The following is a 17,999-nucleotide window of genomic DNA, read 5'->3' on the forward strand; positions in this document are numbered from 1 at the left end:
CTGTTACAGAGTACTGGGAGAGAAAGAAAGGAAAGAAAGTATGAGGAGGAATTGAGCAAAAGCTGGTAGGGATTGAATACATTTTTCAAAATGCCATATAACAATAAGAAATAATTGGCCCTCCAGCACAAGGCCAATTATTTTCAGGCTGTTTAAAATATTCAGAGGTGTAAAAGCATATACATAATTCTGAACTATAATCCTTCTCATAATCACATTGTATTCTTACCCTGCATACCAGTCTCTAAACTTGTTAAGTAATCTTGAACATAGAACATCCAAATGCCTATGTGACAGACAACTTTGCCTTGTCTTATAATCTAATATTTAGCTTTACATTTTCTCTCAGGTAGGCCAATTACCAGGGAGGTTCTTCTAACCTTTTTTCTTTGACTTGACAAACCTGATTATAAGTTTACTTTTCCATCACTGAGTACCTTGAGTCTTCATTTCCAACTCAAGTGTTTAAATCACAGATCTTTCACACTTAGAGGATTATGAGTTCACTGAAATCTCATGGAGTTCTGATCCACCTTTAGGCAACAGGAACTAATCATTTTCATTTGTGGGGTTTTTACTTTTTTTTTTTTTTTTTTTAGGTTCTAGGAGCCAGTGACAGGAGGCCAGGCCTTGTCACTGATTCTTGAGCAAATCATGTTTTCCCCACCTGTTTTCTCTTCTGTGTCAGATAGAGATGAGTTGCTATCTCATGGGAATTTGGAAGGCATACTAAACAGATGCATCTATATCTTGAAATAGTTCTTGCTAACAAAAGTACCTCATAAATATCTATATAGTAATAGTAACATACAAATATATCTATTAAAACATGTTTCATCTATGCTATTGAAGACTGGCTAAACAGAACTATCTAGGAATTATTATGATATAAAGAGTTTTGAGGGGCTGGAAATATGGCCTAGCAATAAGAGTGCTTGCCTCTTATACATGAAGCACCACATGTATAGAGTCAAGCACTCTTGCCACAAAGCCAGACGTGGCGCTGTGGCTCAAGTGGTAGAATGCTAGCCTTGAGCACAAAGCCAGAGACAGTGCTCAGGCCCTGAGTTCAAGCCCCAGGACTGGCAAAAAAAAAAAAAAAAGATTTTGGGTATGGACTAAAGCAATACTCAATTTTAAACAATATAGTGTCAAGAAAACAATGACAATGGAAGTATAACACCAGGCACCAGTGGCTCACGCAATTAATCAGCAAAAAATGAAGTGAACAGCCCAGCTTCCCTACAATAGATGAGTGGATCCAGAAGGAATGTGGCAACTATATGCAGTGGAATTTTACACAGCCATTAGAAAGAATAACACTATGTCATTGGCCTAAAACCATATTAAGTGAGGTTAGCCAAGCTGAAAGAGACAAGTGGCACATGTTTTCTCTCGTATGAGCAAGCTAGACTGAAAATATATGCAGACATGATAAATTATACAGGCCTCTAGGCATTCATACACCATGAGACCAAAGGATGTTACTCTTAGGAAGGGAACACAAAGGCGCAATGCCTACGTGCACCTGATCATATAAGATAATATTTATCGAAATGAACTCCAGGAAATGGAAAGGGTTTTTTTTTTCTTGCTTGCTGTTTTTGTTTTTTCTTTTTGTCTTGTTTCTTTATCTTTGGGAGGCGGGGGGACACAGAAATGGAGGGACAGTGTGAACTAATGCAGCAGTGATACTCACTGGCCACTGTTGAAAATGAACTAGACAACGTGTGGGTGGAGTTGAGAGAAAAAAACTGGGAGAGAGCAGGTAAAGGGATGACTGTCCAAAAAGCAATGCACTCTACCTGACATATGTAACTATAACCCCTTTGTACATCACCTTTATAATAACAATTAAAAAATAAGATTTTTTAAAAAGCTGGAGGTAGAATTGTAGCTCAAGTAGAGTGCCAGCCTTGAGTGAAAAACCTGAGGGACCATGCCCAGGCTGAGTTCAAGCCCTAGTACCAGCACATACACATGCAATTATATAATATAAAATTATACAATTTTCCTATTGTAATAATGTGCAATTTATGAAAATTAATATAGAAAATTATCACCTACATTCCTACCATCCACAGAAACCTTATATGTATTGTGTATGTATTATATACTGTTTATCTTAAAAGCTAAATATATATGCACATATTCTCATATATAGATTTTTTTCAATGATGGGGATCAAACTTTGGATTTCTACCATTGAACTACATATATATGTGTATATATATAACATTTCTTAAAGCTCATAGTAGCCGGCCGTGGTGATGCACGCCGGTAATCAAGGAGGAGGAGGAGGAGGAGGCAGGAGGATCACGAGTTAGAGACCAGCCTGGGTTACATCTTGGTTGGGAATATGGCCTAGTGGCAAGAGTGCTTGCCTCCTATACATGAAGCCCTGGGTTCAATTTCCAGCACCACATATACAGAAAACAGCCACAAGTGGCACTGTGGCTCAAGTGGCAGAGTGCTAGCCTTGAGCAAAAAGAAGCCAGGGACAGTGCTCAGGCCCTGAGTCCAAGCCCCAAGACTGGAAAAAAACAACAACAACAACAAAAAAACTCATAGTACACATAAAATCTTATACTTTTGTCATATCATTAGCAGTCATTAAATATTTGAAGTCATTTAAAATGACTCATTCATCTTGTAAGCATATTATCATATCTTTCAATGACCTAGGTCTTTTTTTTTTTTTTTTTTTTTGGTGCTGGTATTGGGCTTGAACTCAGGGCCTGAGTGCTATCCCTGAGCTGATTTTACTAAAGCCTAGCAATCTACTACTTGAGCCACAGCTCCACTAATGGCTGTTGTTTTTGTAGTAGTTTATTGGAGACAGGCTCAATGACTTGACTACCTGGGCTGGCTTTGAACCATGATCCTCAGATCTTAGCCTCCAGCATAGCCTTTTCCAATTTCTTTTATTAACAATGTTGCGTAGAACATTTAGATGAAACAAAATATATGTAACACTTTTCTGCATTTGTTTCTTTGTAATAAAAATTAAAAATCTGATTACCCCATTAAAAAATGGGATACTCGGCTGGGGATATGGCCTAGTGGCAAGAGAGCGTGCCTGGTATACCTGAGGCCCTGGGTTCGATTCCCCAGCACCACATATACAGCAAACGGCCAGAAGTGGCGCTGTGGCTCAAGGAAAAGGAAGCCAGGGACAGTGTTCAGGCCCTGAGTCCAAGGCCCAGGACTGGCAAAAAAAAAAAAAAAAAAAAAATGGGATACTTATAAAGTTCTAAGTATTTCTGGCCAAACTGCTGTCAAAGCCTATCACACAGTAGCAAAGTGTTTCCTTCTCAGTTACTTCGGGCTTCTTTCTTCATGATATTGTTCTGTGAACTCAAGGCTTCCTGTTTGCTAGGTGAGAGCCTGAGCCTACTTCCTACAGGAGCCACTTTTCCATCCCTGGGATAATTTTTAAATTTGGGAGACAAAATGAAAATCAACAAAGTCAGTAACCAGCAATAAGACTCTCAAATCTGAGAGATTTGGAAATAAAGGTACCAGGCGAGTATCTTTAAACACACCAATTATCAATCTGTCATCACTGTTGTTTAGATCTTGACAGCTAAAATTTAAATATAACTGTTAAATGAAGGAAATAATGTATTTTATGTAAATTACTAAACAGTAAATTTTAAGTTATGGACTTAGGTGAAGAAAAGAGGCAAGTGACAAGCAAAGGAAATAAACCTACCTCTGTTTGCACTAACATAATACATTTAATAGAAAAAGAGGAAAACAGCAAGAAAATGGTTATTAAGCTGACAAGGCTTACATGGATCCAATATGTCAGTCACAGAGATTCATGAAATGTAATTCCACCTGCTTTCCTATCTCAGAAACCAAGACTTAAAAACGAAAATCACTTGAAATCAGAAACTGTCTTAACCTTAAATTTATTCTTTTATGTTTGAGTTTTGTGTTGCTTAAGCAATAGTATTATGGGAACTTAACCACCATTTGATTACACTATACAAGTATTTTTCTTTAAAAAAGTAGCTATTGATATTTAAGGGTTTTTTATTTTTGTTTTTTTAAGGGTTTTTTAATGCTTTATATTTACAGATTAGCTTTAGAAGTGTATACAAGGGCTGGGGATATAGCCTAGTGGCAAGAGTGCCTGCCTCGGATACACGAGGCCCTAGGTTCGATTCCCCAGCACCACATATACAGAAAACGGCCAGAAGCGGCGCTGTGGCTCAAGTGGCAGAGTGCTAGCCTTGAGCGGGAAGAAGCCAGGGACAGTGCTCAGGCCCTGAGTCCAAGACCCAGGACTGGCCAAAAAAAAAAAAAAAAAGAAGTGTATACAAGAAGCTAATAACTTCCTCTGACCTTCGTGGAGGGAAACGAGTATATTTATTCTCCCAATTTTGAACTATGTTAATTATATTGAAAATAAGGTAATGGTCCCAATTTGGAATGATCTGAAATTATTCAAAATAACAAAATAAATAGTTACTTTCTGTTGTCTAACGCAAGCAGACCCGCCATCTTACAGTTAGTCTTATTGTAACCTACCAAAGTTACTACTAGAAATACCAGCTCTCCTCATCTAACAGGACTTTGAAGGTGTTCCTTTTATGTTCTAAATCTCACTGACTCTCCAGAAGTGCCCTTTACCTCTAGGTTGAAGAGCATATTAAAATCAGGAATGCAGACATGTTTGTCCTCCATTTTCCTGCGCATGTTTTTGATGGCATGGATTGATGTCTCATAATAAAGCTGGGGTCTCCTGCGGAGAGGGAAGTCTTTCACCCAGCTGCAGCAAATCTCGTGTAGTTTGCTGAAGACAGAACGGGCCAATTTCACTGTCTCAATCTCTGTAAAGGAAACAGAAATCTCCAATGAAGAGCTTTGTAACATTGCTTGGTAAGGACAGAAGTAGGTTACCTTAGTCAAGCTCCTTAACAGAAGAAATTCATCATCCCCAAGAAACAGTAAGTGCTGTTTCTGAAGAGAAAATGACAGCCTATCTATAGTAGAAAATCATCAGCAAGAAGCTGTCACTAAGAAAACTTGTATCATAAGGAGAAAACCTCTAGCAAGGGCTGGACCTGTTTCTAGGCTTTATTCCTTCCAACCCACAAGGTATTCTGGCTCTGTGCTTAAGTTCAAAGCATCTCTTTCTCTTGGTTGGCTGCAATAGAGACCCTGCCTGGAGACCCAAGCCTTCTAGACTCAGAATGACTGCAATATGAACATTAGTTATCTAGCTAATTGGAATAAGAAAGACATATGGAAACTATAAACTATAGGAAAAAATTTTAATCTTCACTGCAATTTGTCCTTGTCCCATTCTGATATCTTTACTTACAGTTCCTTTTCTCTCCAATAAAGATCATTTGGAATAGAATTACATTTTTTCTTTATTTCCATTTATTTGTTAAAGTTTTAGACAGCAAGAACGATGAAAAAGTACTCAAGATGCACTGTACTCAAAAACTGACATGTTAAATTGAAACCCCTTTAAAGCTAAAAACTAAAAATAAAAATATTTTAAGCAGTATTTTAAGTGGTAATTAAATAAAGGCAATTAACAAGTTAAGGATTTTTCTAAGAAAAAAAAATGTACTTAAGGGCTGGGAATATGGCCTAGTGGCAGAGTGCTTGCTTCACATACATGAAGCCCTGTATTTGATTCCTCAACCACATATATAGGAAAAGCCAGAAGTGGAGCTGTGGCTCAAGTGGTAGAGTGCTGGCCTTGAGCAAAAAGAAGCCAGGGGCCACTAGTGCTTAGGCCCTAAGTTCAAGCCTCAGGACTGGCCAAAAAAAAAAAAGTACTTAAATCCTGTCTGTGTGTCTGTGTGTGTGTGCCTGAGTGGGAAAAAAGGAGATAGTAATCAGAGAAGCAATACTAATATTTGTAACCCTAAGTATACTTCACTTTAACTCTACTACACAACCAAATCAAGTAACAAAGGCTAGTCAACGTCTGAGGCAGATTTTGTATCTCTCAGTAGCCTGGACTGACCTGTAGGTCTTTTTAACAACACTGAATGGAACTGAAGAGATATCTTAACCAACTCCACTCAAGCCACAGTTACTGAAATAACCAATGGAAGAGCAGGTTTTCTTCAGGCCAGTATTTATAGGCTCCTTCTAAATCTCGGGTTAAAAAAAAAAAAGCATTAGAGCTTAACAAATGATTTTTATTGACCTGTCACCTGCAGCTCATTCCTGTAATCTTAGCTACTCAGAAGGCTGAGATCTGAGGATCAAGGTTCAAAACCCAGCCTGGGTAGGAGACTAGAGACTCTTATCTCCAATTAACCATCAAAAAGCTGGAAGTAGCTGGGCACCAGTGGCTCACTCCTATAATCTTACTCAGAAGGCTGAGATCTGAGCCAGTTCAGAGCCAGCCGGGGCAAGAAAGTCCATGAGACTCTTAGCTCCAATTAACCACTAGAAAACTGTAAGTGACACTGCGGCTCAAGTGGTAGAGCACTGGCCTTGAGCTAAAGAGCTCAGGGACAGCGCCCAGGCCCAGAGTTCAAGCCCTACATCCAACCTCGCCCCCCCCCAAAAAAAACAAACAAAAGCCGAAGTGGAGCTACAGCTCAACTGGTAGGGTGAGCCTTGAGCAGAAAAAAGCTAAGGGATATTGCCTAAGCCCCAGTACTGGCACACACACACACACACACACACACACACACACACACACACACACACACACACACACACACAAAAAACGTTTTACTAAATCAACTGTAGCTTGCCAAGTCTAAAGAAACATGTGCCAGATGGGCAGTGGCTGCAGATGCCTCTTCTAATCCAGAAACACAAATCTCAAAGAATAGAGACTGGATGTTCCTGAGCAGCTTGGGAACTTGGACTCCCAGTTTTTATTTCCAGGCTTGCCTTAACTTTAATCTATAACCACCCTTACCTGTTTTCTTATGTAAAATTCTTTTATTTTTTATTTTGATTGAGCAATCAAGACAGTCTTGCTATGTAACCCAGGCTGACCTGGAACTCCAGATCCTGCTGGCTCAGTCTCCTAAGGGCTGGGATTTCAGGTGTGTGGTGCCACACCGGGCACAAAATTATTTGTTAAGTGACTATATTTAGAAAACTGATCAAGTTGTTTATTTTTTCCTTTAGTAAAATAGTAGAGTGGTAAGTCCTGCTTTGTGGCTTTGTCTTCCCCTTAATTTTTTTTTTTTTTGGCCAGTCCTGGGCCTTGAACTCAGGGCCTGAGCACTGTCCCTGGCTTCTTTTTGCTCAAGGCTAGCACTCTGCCACCTGAGCCACAGCGCCCCCTCTGGCCATTTTCTATATATGTGGTGCTGGGAATCGAACCCAGGGCTTCATGTATATGAGGCAAGCACTCTTGCCACTAGGCCATATTCCCAGCCCCACTTCTGGCCTTTTCTATTTATGTGGTGCTGGGGAATTGAACCCAGGGCTTCATGTATATAAGGCAAGCTCTCTTGCCACTAGGCCAAATTCCCAGCCCCTAAAAATATTTTTTGAGACAAGAATTCCCTATGGACCCAAGTAAGATATGCTACTTTATACCAATACAACTACGCAGCCTCCCCTTAACTTCATGTAACTGAAAACAAAGGATGCATTTGAAACAAAAAGGAAGCTTACAGAATAAAAGCTGGGCATTGAACCCAAGGCCATATGCATGATAGGCAAGTGCTCCATCTACCTATTTCACCCAGCTATACCACTACAATCCACCTGGTCTCTCTCCGCACCAGGATAGACTCTCAGTTGCAGTCCCAGTTAAGATGAACGTGTTGTTTGACTCAATCACAACAGAGTTACAAAACAATGAATTCAGAAATTTTGAGAGAGAATGGAGTGGTGAAATAAATTACTGATATTAACTATTAGAATAGTTCCTAGATCATAATAAACATCATTCTTGGTTTATTTCTCTTACGTAGATCTGCACTAAAAAGGTAGCTATTCACTATATGCAGTTAAATGAAATTTAAAATCCAGGCTTTCGGGCTGGGAATATGGCCTAGTGGTAAAATGTTCGCCTCATATACATGAAGCCCTGGGTTCGATTCCTCAGCATCACATATATAGAAAAAAAGCCGAAAGTGGACCTGTGACTCAAAAGGTAGAGTGCTAGCCTTGAGCAAAAAGAAGCCAAGGGCAGTGCTCAGGCCCTGAGTCCACACCCCAGGACTGGCAACAAAAACAAAACAAATAAATAAAATTCAGGCTTTGGGTCGCATTCACCCTATCTGAAGATCTCAATAACCATATGTGGCTAATGGCTACCACACTGAACAATGTCAATAGGGGACATTTACATCCTTGCACTGTGTTGGATAGAGCTTGCTGACTTACTTGGAGGAAGCAGTACTAGCTTCCTCTAATGTTTACTAACCACTAGATCTGTCTATACTCCTCCTCTCAGCTGCTCCTTGTGCACCTATTACACTGTGTTCACACACACCATCTATTGTAACTCTTGAACCACATCCTATAACTCCAGGTAACATTTCCTGAATATTTGCTACATTCTGTTCTGGAAATGGAATCTAGAGCCCCAAGGACACTTAGTCAAGTGAACTACCACTAAGCATCAGTACCAGCCCAGGAAAAAGCCTAATCTCAGATTCATTTGATTTCTAAAATCTTATTCTCTTCATTTTCCACTTAGATGGCATAGACTGTCTTCATTCTCTTTGATTAGTCATACCTAACATACAGCAGCAGCTCCCATTAAATGTCTGCTGAATAAATTAATATGCAAGCTTTATAATTAAATAGCTATTAAAATATTTATGCTTCTAGATTGTCTATTCTGCTTCACTTATCTCTTCATCTACCTCTACAACAGTAAATTACTTTAAAGTATGTTTCAATATCAGCTAGTTTTCCTGTTACTAACTTTAAAAGATTTAACTTGGGCATTTTGACAAGTTTATCTTTCCAGATGAACTATCTAATCATGTTGCCAGGTTTGGGCAGAAAAACCTGCTGGTATTGTGTTTGAGATTGCATAATTTGTAGATTACTTTGATAAAATTGAAACATTTTTCATATTGAGTCCTATCTAAGAACACATTCTATTGTCTCATTAGTATTAAATCTTTATGCTGCTCAGCAGATTACTGACTTGGGTTCTTCATATTTCTTATTTTTCTGGGGTTAGGGATCCAATGCAGGGCCTTACAAATGGTAGGCAAGCACTCTGCTACTATATACCACACTCCCAGCTCAATTGTTTTGTTGTTGCTTTAATCTGGGAGGCTTTTGGAAGATAATGTCCATCTACATAGCCCATACTGGTCTTGAACTTATGATCCTCCTGCCTCAATCTCCTGAGCATCCAAAATCTGTTACAGGTACATGGGGCTTGCTTTATTTCTCACCTTATTCCTGATTATTTTATCTACTTGTTATTTTGATTCAGTCTTTTTTTTCCTGTTTTATCTCAGTCCATATGCATCCTGGGGTAAAATATAATTCCCTTCTGACCAACTAAAGAATTACATTCTTCTAATCACAGTGATTAGTTCAGAAATAGAAAACTATCCAAGTTCAGCCAATAAGAGTGAATCTGTGACATAGGTAAGAAAAACGAATTCTCCTACCCAACTTGAACCTGGGCAAATGAAGACCAGGTATTTTGAGCAGCTACCTGGGAGTAGCATAAGATGAAAGACAGTACAGCTCGGGGCTGGGAATATGGCCTAGTGGCAAGAGTGCTTGCCTAGTATACATGAAGCCCTGGGTTTGATTCCTCAGCACCACATATATAGAAAAGGCCAGAAGAGGCACTGTGGCTCAAGTGGCAGAGTGCTAGCCTTGAGCAAAAAAGAAGCCAGGGACAGTGCTCAGGCCGAGTCCAAGGGCCAGGATTGGCCAAAAAAGAAAAAAAAAAAAGAAGAAGAAGAAAGAAAGAAAGAAAGAAAAGACAGTACAGCTGAGAATTGGAGAAATACCAGGTTGTGTTAACATTGTTTGAAGGTAGCTGTGTAACCCTTACTCTGGAGTTGCAAATAAATTCTGTTTTGTGGAAGCCAGTTGAGCTGTGTTTATGTTCAATTACAACAAAAAAAAATCCAGAGTTTAAATTAAATATAAATGCTAGGTTTTGGTTTAAACCAAATTTTGTCCTACTGTTATAGGACATACAACAGAACTCCAATAAATGCTTGTTGAATGAATTAATTGTTGTAATCAATGTACAAAATATTTTAAGGATTTTTTACCTTTTGACACTAGGTCTTACTACATAGCCAAGGCTGACCTGGAACTTTTCAGTGCTCCTATCTCAGCCTCCTGAGTGATAGGTATATGACTCCACTTAGTTTAATTAAGATTTTTCACACTTATTGCTAAGATTGGTCTCTCGTTTTCTTTTCTTTTTTCATGAGCAGGATTCTGAGTATCCAATTTAGTGGAGCTGTGGCTCAGAGTGGTAGAGGGCTTGAGCAAACAGCTTAGGGATAGTGCCCAGGCCCTGAGTTCAAGCCCCATGACCAAAAAAATAAAGGGGGGAGGGTGAGTATCCAATTTATACCAAGCAAATTTTCCTGCTTTTCACAATTAGAACATTCATTTTTTAAACAACTGGATTATCTCTTAGATCATTTGAAAAAGTCCCCTTGGCCAGGGGTGGTGGCACCTGCTTGTAACCTCAGCTCTCAGCAGGGTAAAGGAGGATTGCAAGTTTGAGCCCAGCCTAGGGCCCTGACTCAAAAAAGGAAAGAAAAAAAAAAAAAAAAAGAAAGAAAAGGAAAGTTCACTTGTAGAATCACACCTACTCCATGTGCTTTTGTCTCCAACAGGTTTTTTTTTTAGCCTCTTTCTTGTCAGTTTATGCTTTTCTAGAAAATATATGACATTCTCTAAATAATTCACAGCTGATTTTTCTTAAAGTATTGTGTTTGGAAACAACTAAGAAGAAGGGCAGAAGACTTAGTGGAACATCAGTGACGCAAGGCAGTTATGCAGTATGCTATTTCCCACTCCAATGCTCCCAGCAGAGACTTTTCTTAATGTAGCTCACAATGAGTGATTTGGGTTAAGTAGATGAAGGATTTGCACGTATATAAGGATTACAGTCTGAGTCAGAGCAATAACATAGAGACATTACTAGTTGGTTGGAAAAATCAAAATCAGGATGATTAATGACATCCACCAAAAAAAATTAAAAAAAAAAAAAACACCTTTATTTCAGTTTACTGTCTTATGGAGCTCAGAACATTCTTCCAAAGTAGGAACTTGGGGCAGCATTTCAGTCTTGCTACATTAAGTATTCCCCTGCAGGGAATGGAGTAGGGCATCAGTACATAAATAATAGCCACTTGAAATGGAAAAATAAAATAAAAAGGGGGTGTGAAAAGTGAAAATCGTCCAAAGTAGCAGTCCACCCCCTCACAGCTGTAAATTACTCATCAGTCCTTAATGTCATTGTACTGAGCTGGGCTGAGTCAGCCATCACCCTGGCTGCAGGGAAGCAGAATTTAATCTCATCTTTTCATTATAAGGGTTTTACTCTATGCATCAGTTCTATAGGAAATAGCAATGCTTTGTAGAAGGAATTCTACCCAACTTGACTCTGGAACAGTTTGGTTCCAGACAGATCAATTATTCTCAGTATAAAACAGTAATCCCTTGACAATTTGCCATCAAAAACAATCTAGAAAGATGAAAGGACAGGAATATTGGTCACATACTCACTGGAACTTAAGTACCTTCACTCATTAATATATATGCTTTGTTCCTTATGAACCATGTTTTACAGACAAATACTTAAATACACTGGATATGGTAGTACACAACTATACTATCTCAGTACTCAGGAGCTGAGGCACAAAGATATGAGTTTGAGGCTAGTCTGAGCAAATTTAATTTAGCAAGGCCCTATCTCAAAACAAAATTGAAAACACCGGGGCTGGAGATGTATGTCAGTGATAGAATACTTGCCTAACATGTGTGAGGCCTTGGGGTCAACCCCAGTGAGTGGGGAGAGGGCCAGGAGCCATTGAGCCTCATTATATTCCTGTAAAAAAAGGTATACAATCTCCATGTAATCACATCACATATCTATCATAAAGTGCTCTATTTATTGCAGCTATAAATTTTAATAATTTTTCAGTTTTGTTGCAACTGATTTTAATTTTTATATCTGACTTTTTTGTTGGATTCTTACAGATAAGCTAAAAAAAAGTAGGTCTTACTCAGAGTCACTCTACCCTCACTCACTGGTCATCTTTGTTGTGTACTGGGGATTATTGTATGTTTCTTTATACTGAGGATTGAACCCAAGTCTCGGAGCATGCTTGGCAAGTGTTCTACAACTTAAGTCATATCCCCAGCCCTTTTGTTTGTGTTTTTCTGTTTGAGGTAGGGTCTTAATTAACTTTTCCCAGGATGGCCTCAAACTCTTGTCTTGCTTCTACCTCTGATTGGCTGGGGTTACAGATATGTGCCACTATTACCCAATGTCAACTTCTAATTTAATTTATTTATAGTACTGGAGTTTGAACTTAGGTCCTTGGCTTGCTAAGTAGGCATTCTACCACAAGGGTCACAAGGGTCACATTCCCCACCTTTTTCATTTTAATTACTTTTCAGGTAAGGTCATGTGATTTTACCAAGAGAGGGCCTCAGGCTACAATTTTATTTATGCCTCCTCTCACATAGCTGGCATGACAGGCATGAAACATGTCCAACTTGTTGGTTGAGATGGGATGGGGTCTCCATAACTTCTTTCCTGGCTGACCTGGAGCAGCGTTCCTGTTATTTTCCCCTCTACAGGCATGCCTTTTCTTTAAGTGGGATAGTGTCTTGCAATGTTGGCTAGGCCTACTTGGAATTTCTGGGCTTAGATAATCCTATCACCTCAGCTTCTCCAGAAGCTGGGGACTGCAGGCACTGTGGTATCTTTCTATTCCTCAATCTACTTCCCCCACTTTCTAGACATTACGACGATCTCCTGTTGTTCCGATTACCTTCCAAATAGTGCTCTACATTTTTTCAGAAATACTTTTTTCTTCGCTCTTTATTTGATTTTTTTTTGTTTTTCCACTACTACACTATATGATCAACTAGTAAGTAAATGTAATTTAATTTAGTATCCTGCAGATATTTTCTGAGGACCACGATATGAGAAGGCTTAGTATCTTTAAACAATGTAGAAAAGGGGGCTGGGGATATAGCCTAGTGGCAAGAGTGCCTGCCTCGGATACACGAGGCCCTAGGTTCGATTCCCCAGCACCACATATACAGAAAACGGCCAGAAGCGGCGCTGTGGCTCAAGTGGCAGAGTGCTAGCCTTGAGCGGGAAGAAGCCATGGACAGTGCTCAGGCCCTGAGTCCAAGGCCCAGGACTGGCCAAAAAAAAAAAAAAAACAATGTAGAAAAGTACTCACCCACAGTACCTTCTGAGCCATCTGTTTCCTTTGGGATATAATGTGCAGAAAGATCACTCTGAAGAACTTCATCTGATGTGGCTCTGGCTAATGCAGCAGCCAAAAAGGAAGGGCAGTTACTGAAAGAGAAACGCATGGCTATTCTCAGTAAGAATTAGGAAGTAGTTCATTTAACATTATAATTAATATTAATTATAACATATTACCTCAAAATAAAATTATGTCTTTAAATAATACTCAACAAATATTCGTTGAGTGCTTGCTATGTTTTAGGCTCTTTCACACACTAGATATATGTTGTTGAATACCACAGATATACCCCATGAACTAGTGGAGATTATACTCCATGTGGGAAAGAGAGGAGAAACAAATAGGATAAGTGGAGCAAGTTTTATAAACAGAATGCAGTGATAAAGAATAATAGAGGGGCTGGGAATGTGACTTAGCCGTAGAGTACTTGCCTAGCATGCATGAAGCCCTGGGTTCGATTCCTCAGCACCACATAAACAGAAAAGGCCAGAAATGGCGTTGTGGCTCAAGTGGCAGAGTGCAATCCTTGAGCAAAAAGAAGCCAGGGACAGTGCTTAGGCCCTGAGTCCCAGCCCCAAGACTGGCAAAAAAATAAAAATAAAAATAAATAATAATAATAATAATAATAGAGAAGTACCTACTGAGATTAGTCAGGAATATCCTACCTTGAAAAATGAAAAAGGTTCACTTACGTGGATATGGTAAGTTAGCATAAAGTATTTCAGGCAGAGGAAATAGTATGTGTACTTTTATGAGAATTGGGTATATGCAAAATGAAAGATGTTCAGGGGCTGGGAATATGGCCTAGTGGTAATGTGCTTGCCTTGCATACATGAAGCCCTGGGTTCAATTCCTTAGCACCATATATATAGAAAAAGGCAGAAGTGGCACTGGGGCTCAAGTGGTAGAGTGCTAGCCTTGAGCAAAAAGAAGCGAGGGACAGTGCTCAGGCCCTGAGTTCAAGCCCACGACCGACCAAAAAACAAAACAAAACAAAAAAAACACCCATACCCAAGAGAAATCCCACCTGTACTGCACTGAGATCTTGAATCTGAAGGCTAACCTAAGCCTGGTACCATCATAGGATAAGACTTTGTGAGACTTTAGGGAAGAGGGTAAGTGAAGTTAGCATATGGGAAGGATGTGAGCTGTAGCCATAAAAGACAGGCAGATTGTCTATAAAAGATCATAGCAGGGCTGGGAATATGGCCTAGTGGTAAAATGCTTGCCTTGTATACAGGAAGGCCTGGGTTTGATTCCTCAGCACCAGATATATAGAAAAAGCAAGAAGTGGTGCTGTGGCTCAAGTGGTAGAGTACTAGCCCTGATGGGGGGAAAAAAAGCCAGGGACAATGCTCAGGCCCTGAGTTCAAGCCCCAGGACTGGCAAAAGAAAACAAAAAAAAACAGCAATTATTTCTGGTCCTACATTCCTGTTGTTGTTTGCAGTGCTGGGCATCTAATCCAAGGCCTTAGGCAAGTTAGACAAGTGCTCTACTACTGAGTTGTATGCCTAGCACTCATATTTTAGAACCTTACTATTCCCCATAAAGAAATAGAGTCTGGCCAGGTGCTGGCAACCCATGCCTGTAATCCTAACTACTCAGGAAGCAGATCTGAAAATTGCACTTCAAAGATAGCCTAGGCAGGGAAAATCCATAAGACTCTTACCTTCAATTAGCTTCTGAAAACCAGAAGTGGAGCAATGGCTCAAAGTGGTAGAATATACTAAGCCTTGAGCAAAAAGGCTCAGGGACAGTGCCCAAGTAAGTCCTACAACCAACAAAAAGCAAACAAAGAAGGAGTGTTTTCTTTTCCTTAAACTCATTCAAAATACATTATATAGGGGTTGGGAATGTAATCTAGTAACAGAGTTCTTGCTTGGCATGCACAAGTTCTGGATTTGATCCTCTGCTGGGGGTGAGGGGGAGAAGATGAAGAATTATTGGGAAGTTATTGCTAATGGTAGAAGGTTCTTTTTTGGAAAGAGGAAATTTTCTAAAATTTTCTAAAAAGTTATGACTGAATTTTATATTTTAAATGAGTCACTTATATGGCATTTAGATTGTATTTCTACAAAGATGCTTTCTAAGAAAAATAAACAGCCAGGGCTGGGAATTTGGCCTAGTGGTAGAGTGCTTGCCTAGCAAATATGAAACCCTGGGTTCAATTCCTCAGCACCACATAAACAGAAAAAGCCAGAAGTGGAACTGTGGCTCAAGTGGTAGAGTGCTAGCCTTGAGCACAAAGAAGCCAGGGACAGTGCCCAGGTCCTGAGTCTCAAGCCCTAGGACTGGCAAAAGAAAAAAACCAGCCAGGCGCTGGTGGATCACGTATGAAATATGTTGGACAGTGCCTAAAAGGTTGCTGAAATTCAGGATAATTTAAAAATTAATCATCTAGTTTTTCTGATTACATGACTTTTTCCATTTATGTTTCTATACTGACAAATATAAGGAAGAATTTTTCGTTCATCAAGATTGGAATTTTACAAAGTGTTATGAAGTATTACAAAGTGAAGGAGAGACTTAAGTACTGGATGGTGTTTTTTGTTTCTTGGGGGGTGGGGGTTGTTTTGTTTTGCCAGTCCTGGGGCTTGAACTCAGGGCCTGAGCACTGTCCCTGGCTTCTTTTTGCTCAGGGCTAACACTCTACCACTTGAGCCACAGCGCCACTTCTGGCTTTTTCTGTTTATGTGGTGCTGAGGAATTGAACCCAGGGCTTCATGTACACATGGCAAGCACTCTACCTCTAGGCCATATTCCTAGCCCAGGTACTAGATGTTTTTAGGATGTGATTATAATAATGTATCAAGGACTGAGAAAGAATCGAATTGAGTTATAAATCACTATTATCTGAATGTAATTTAAACACTGCAAATGGGAGCTCAGCCCTGATAGTTCATGCCTATAACCCTAGCTACTCAGGAGGCTAAGATCTGAACATCATAGTTTGGAGCCAGCCTGGGCAAAAAATGTTCATAAGACTCTTATTTCCAGTTAACCAGCAAATAGCTGAAAGAGAAGCTATGGCTTAAATTGTAGATTACCAAATGAGCAAAAAATGAAGGCATACTGCCTAGGCCAAGTTAAGTCCTAGTACCAGTACAGAAAAAATAAGTCCAGAAAGCACTTGGCTACCAAGCAGAACCAGAGTACCACCACCACCACCAAAAAAAAAAAAAAAAAACACTTTATAAACCTAAGGTTTTTGTGAATATTGCTCATCTTTATCTTTGTGTCATGCTTTCACTGATTAATTGGACATATTCCAAATAGTTCACCCTAAGTAGATTTTGGGCATTTAGTTTGGATATCAAATTCATTTTTTGTTTATTTTCATATCTACATAAAAATGATCTGACAAATGTAACTGTGATCTAGTTCCCAAGAATTCCAAAAGAAAATTATATCATTTGTGAAATTAAACCATCTCTGGATATAGGTTCACCACAGGTAAGAATTTTAAAACTTGAGAGAATAAGGCAAGAACCATTAGTGTCATTAATGTGTCATCTGCAGTAATTTTTAGTCACAGTTAATGTAATTTTTTTACTTTTTGTCAGACAGAATGAAAATATTTTCAGTGAAGTAGGGAGGAGGATTAGCTGACTAATAGCTAGATATAAAACATCAAGCTAGACGTTTCACCCACATCAGCTCTTCCTACATGTCAGAAAGCTGTAACACTAGCATGAATAAATTCTTATGGGTTTGACTTGGAACTGAAAGTGATTGTTTCTGTAAAATCAGAATTTCAAATATATTTTAAAGCATAGGCACATCAGAGAATATTTGATATACTTCAAATAAAAGCTCATCATTAATGCTTGTCATTTTAAGAGAATTAGCAGGTATGACTAACATAATAACATAGTAAACTGCTTTCTTTCATAATTTCTTTTAAAATGCTTGGAAGAACTTGACATTGAAGGTTTTAAAATTTGGCACATATACTAAACAGAGGAGATATTAGAAGAGAGATAATACTACATGGCAGTTTGGAGACCAAATGTTATGGTATTGTGCATACTGCTGACATACAATATCACCTGAATATTTTCTAATTTTAGGAGCGTGTGACATTTGTTTGAACTGGATCTTTTTTTATTTTTATTTATTTATCTACTTTTGGCCAGTCCTGGGGCTTGGACTCAGGGCCTGAGCACTATCCCTAGCTTCTTTTTGCTCAAGACTAGCACTCTACCACTTGAGCCATAGCAGCACTTCTGGCTTTGGTGCTGAGGAATTGAACCCAGGGCTTGGCTTCATGCATACTAGGCAAGGCACTCTACCACTCGGCCACATTCCCAGCCCTCAGCTAACTTTTTCTAAAAAAAAAGAAATCCTTTCTTTTCTCCTTCTCTTCCCCTTTCTCTTCACCCATCCTTTCCCTTTCTTCTATGAAATATAAGGAATGAGAAAGGTAGGTTCTAATCTGGCACACATGGCTCACTTGTAATCCTTGCTATTTGGGAGGCTGAGTTTAAGGCCAGACCAGAGAGGTAAATTAACCAGATCCCTTTCTCAACTGATAGCTGGTGAGATGCCCAAGCCTGTCATCCTAAACTATGTGGATAGTTCTAGGCCAG

At 39.3% G+C, this 17,999-nt stretch overlaps 1 protein-coding gene across 1 annotated transcript in view; it reads right to left on the bottom strand.

The window, feature by feature from the left end:
• Positions 1-17,999, bottom strand: part of Ppm1e (protein phosphatase, Mg2+/Mn2+ dependent 1E) — a 106,807-nt gene that overhangs the window by 14,928 nt on the left and 73,880 nt on the right. The window contains exons 2-3 of the mRNA XM_048367099.1: positions 13,380-13,498; positions 4,642-4,841 (exon numbers count right to left, since the gene is read on the bottom strand). Of these exons, the coding sequence (XP_048223056.1) occupies positions 4,642-4,841; positions 13,380-13,498 (319 nt within the window). The remainder of the gene's footprint in view (positions 1-4,641; positions 4,842-13,379; positions 13,499-17,999) is intronic.

Source organism: Perognathus longimembris, chromosome 17, assembly GCF_023159225.1.
Source record: "Perognathus longimembris pacificus isolate PPM17 chromosome 17, ASM2315922v1, whole genome shotgun sequence".
Lineage (NCBI taxonomy): Eukaryota > Metazoa > Chordata > Mammalia > Rodentia > Heteromyidae > Perognathus > Perognathus longimembris.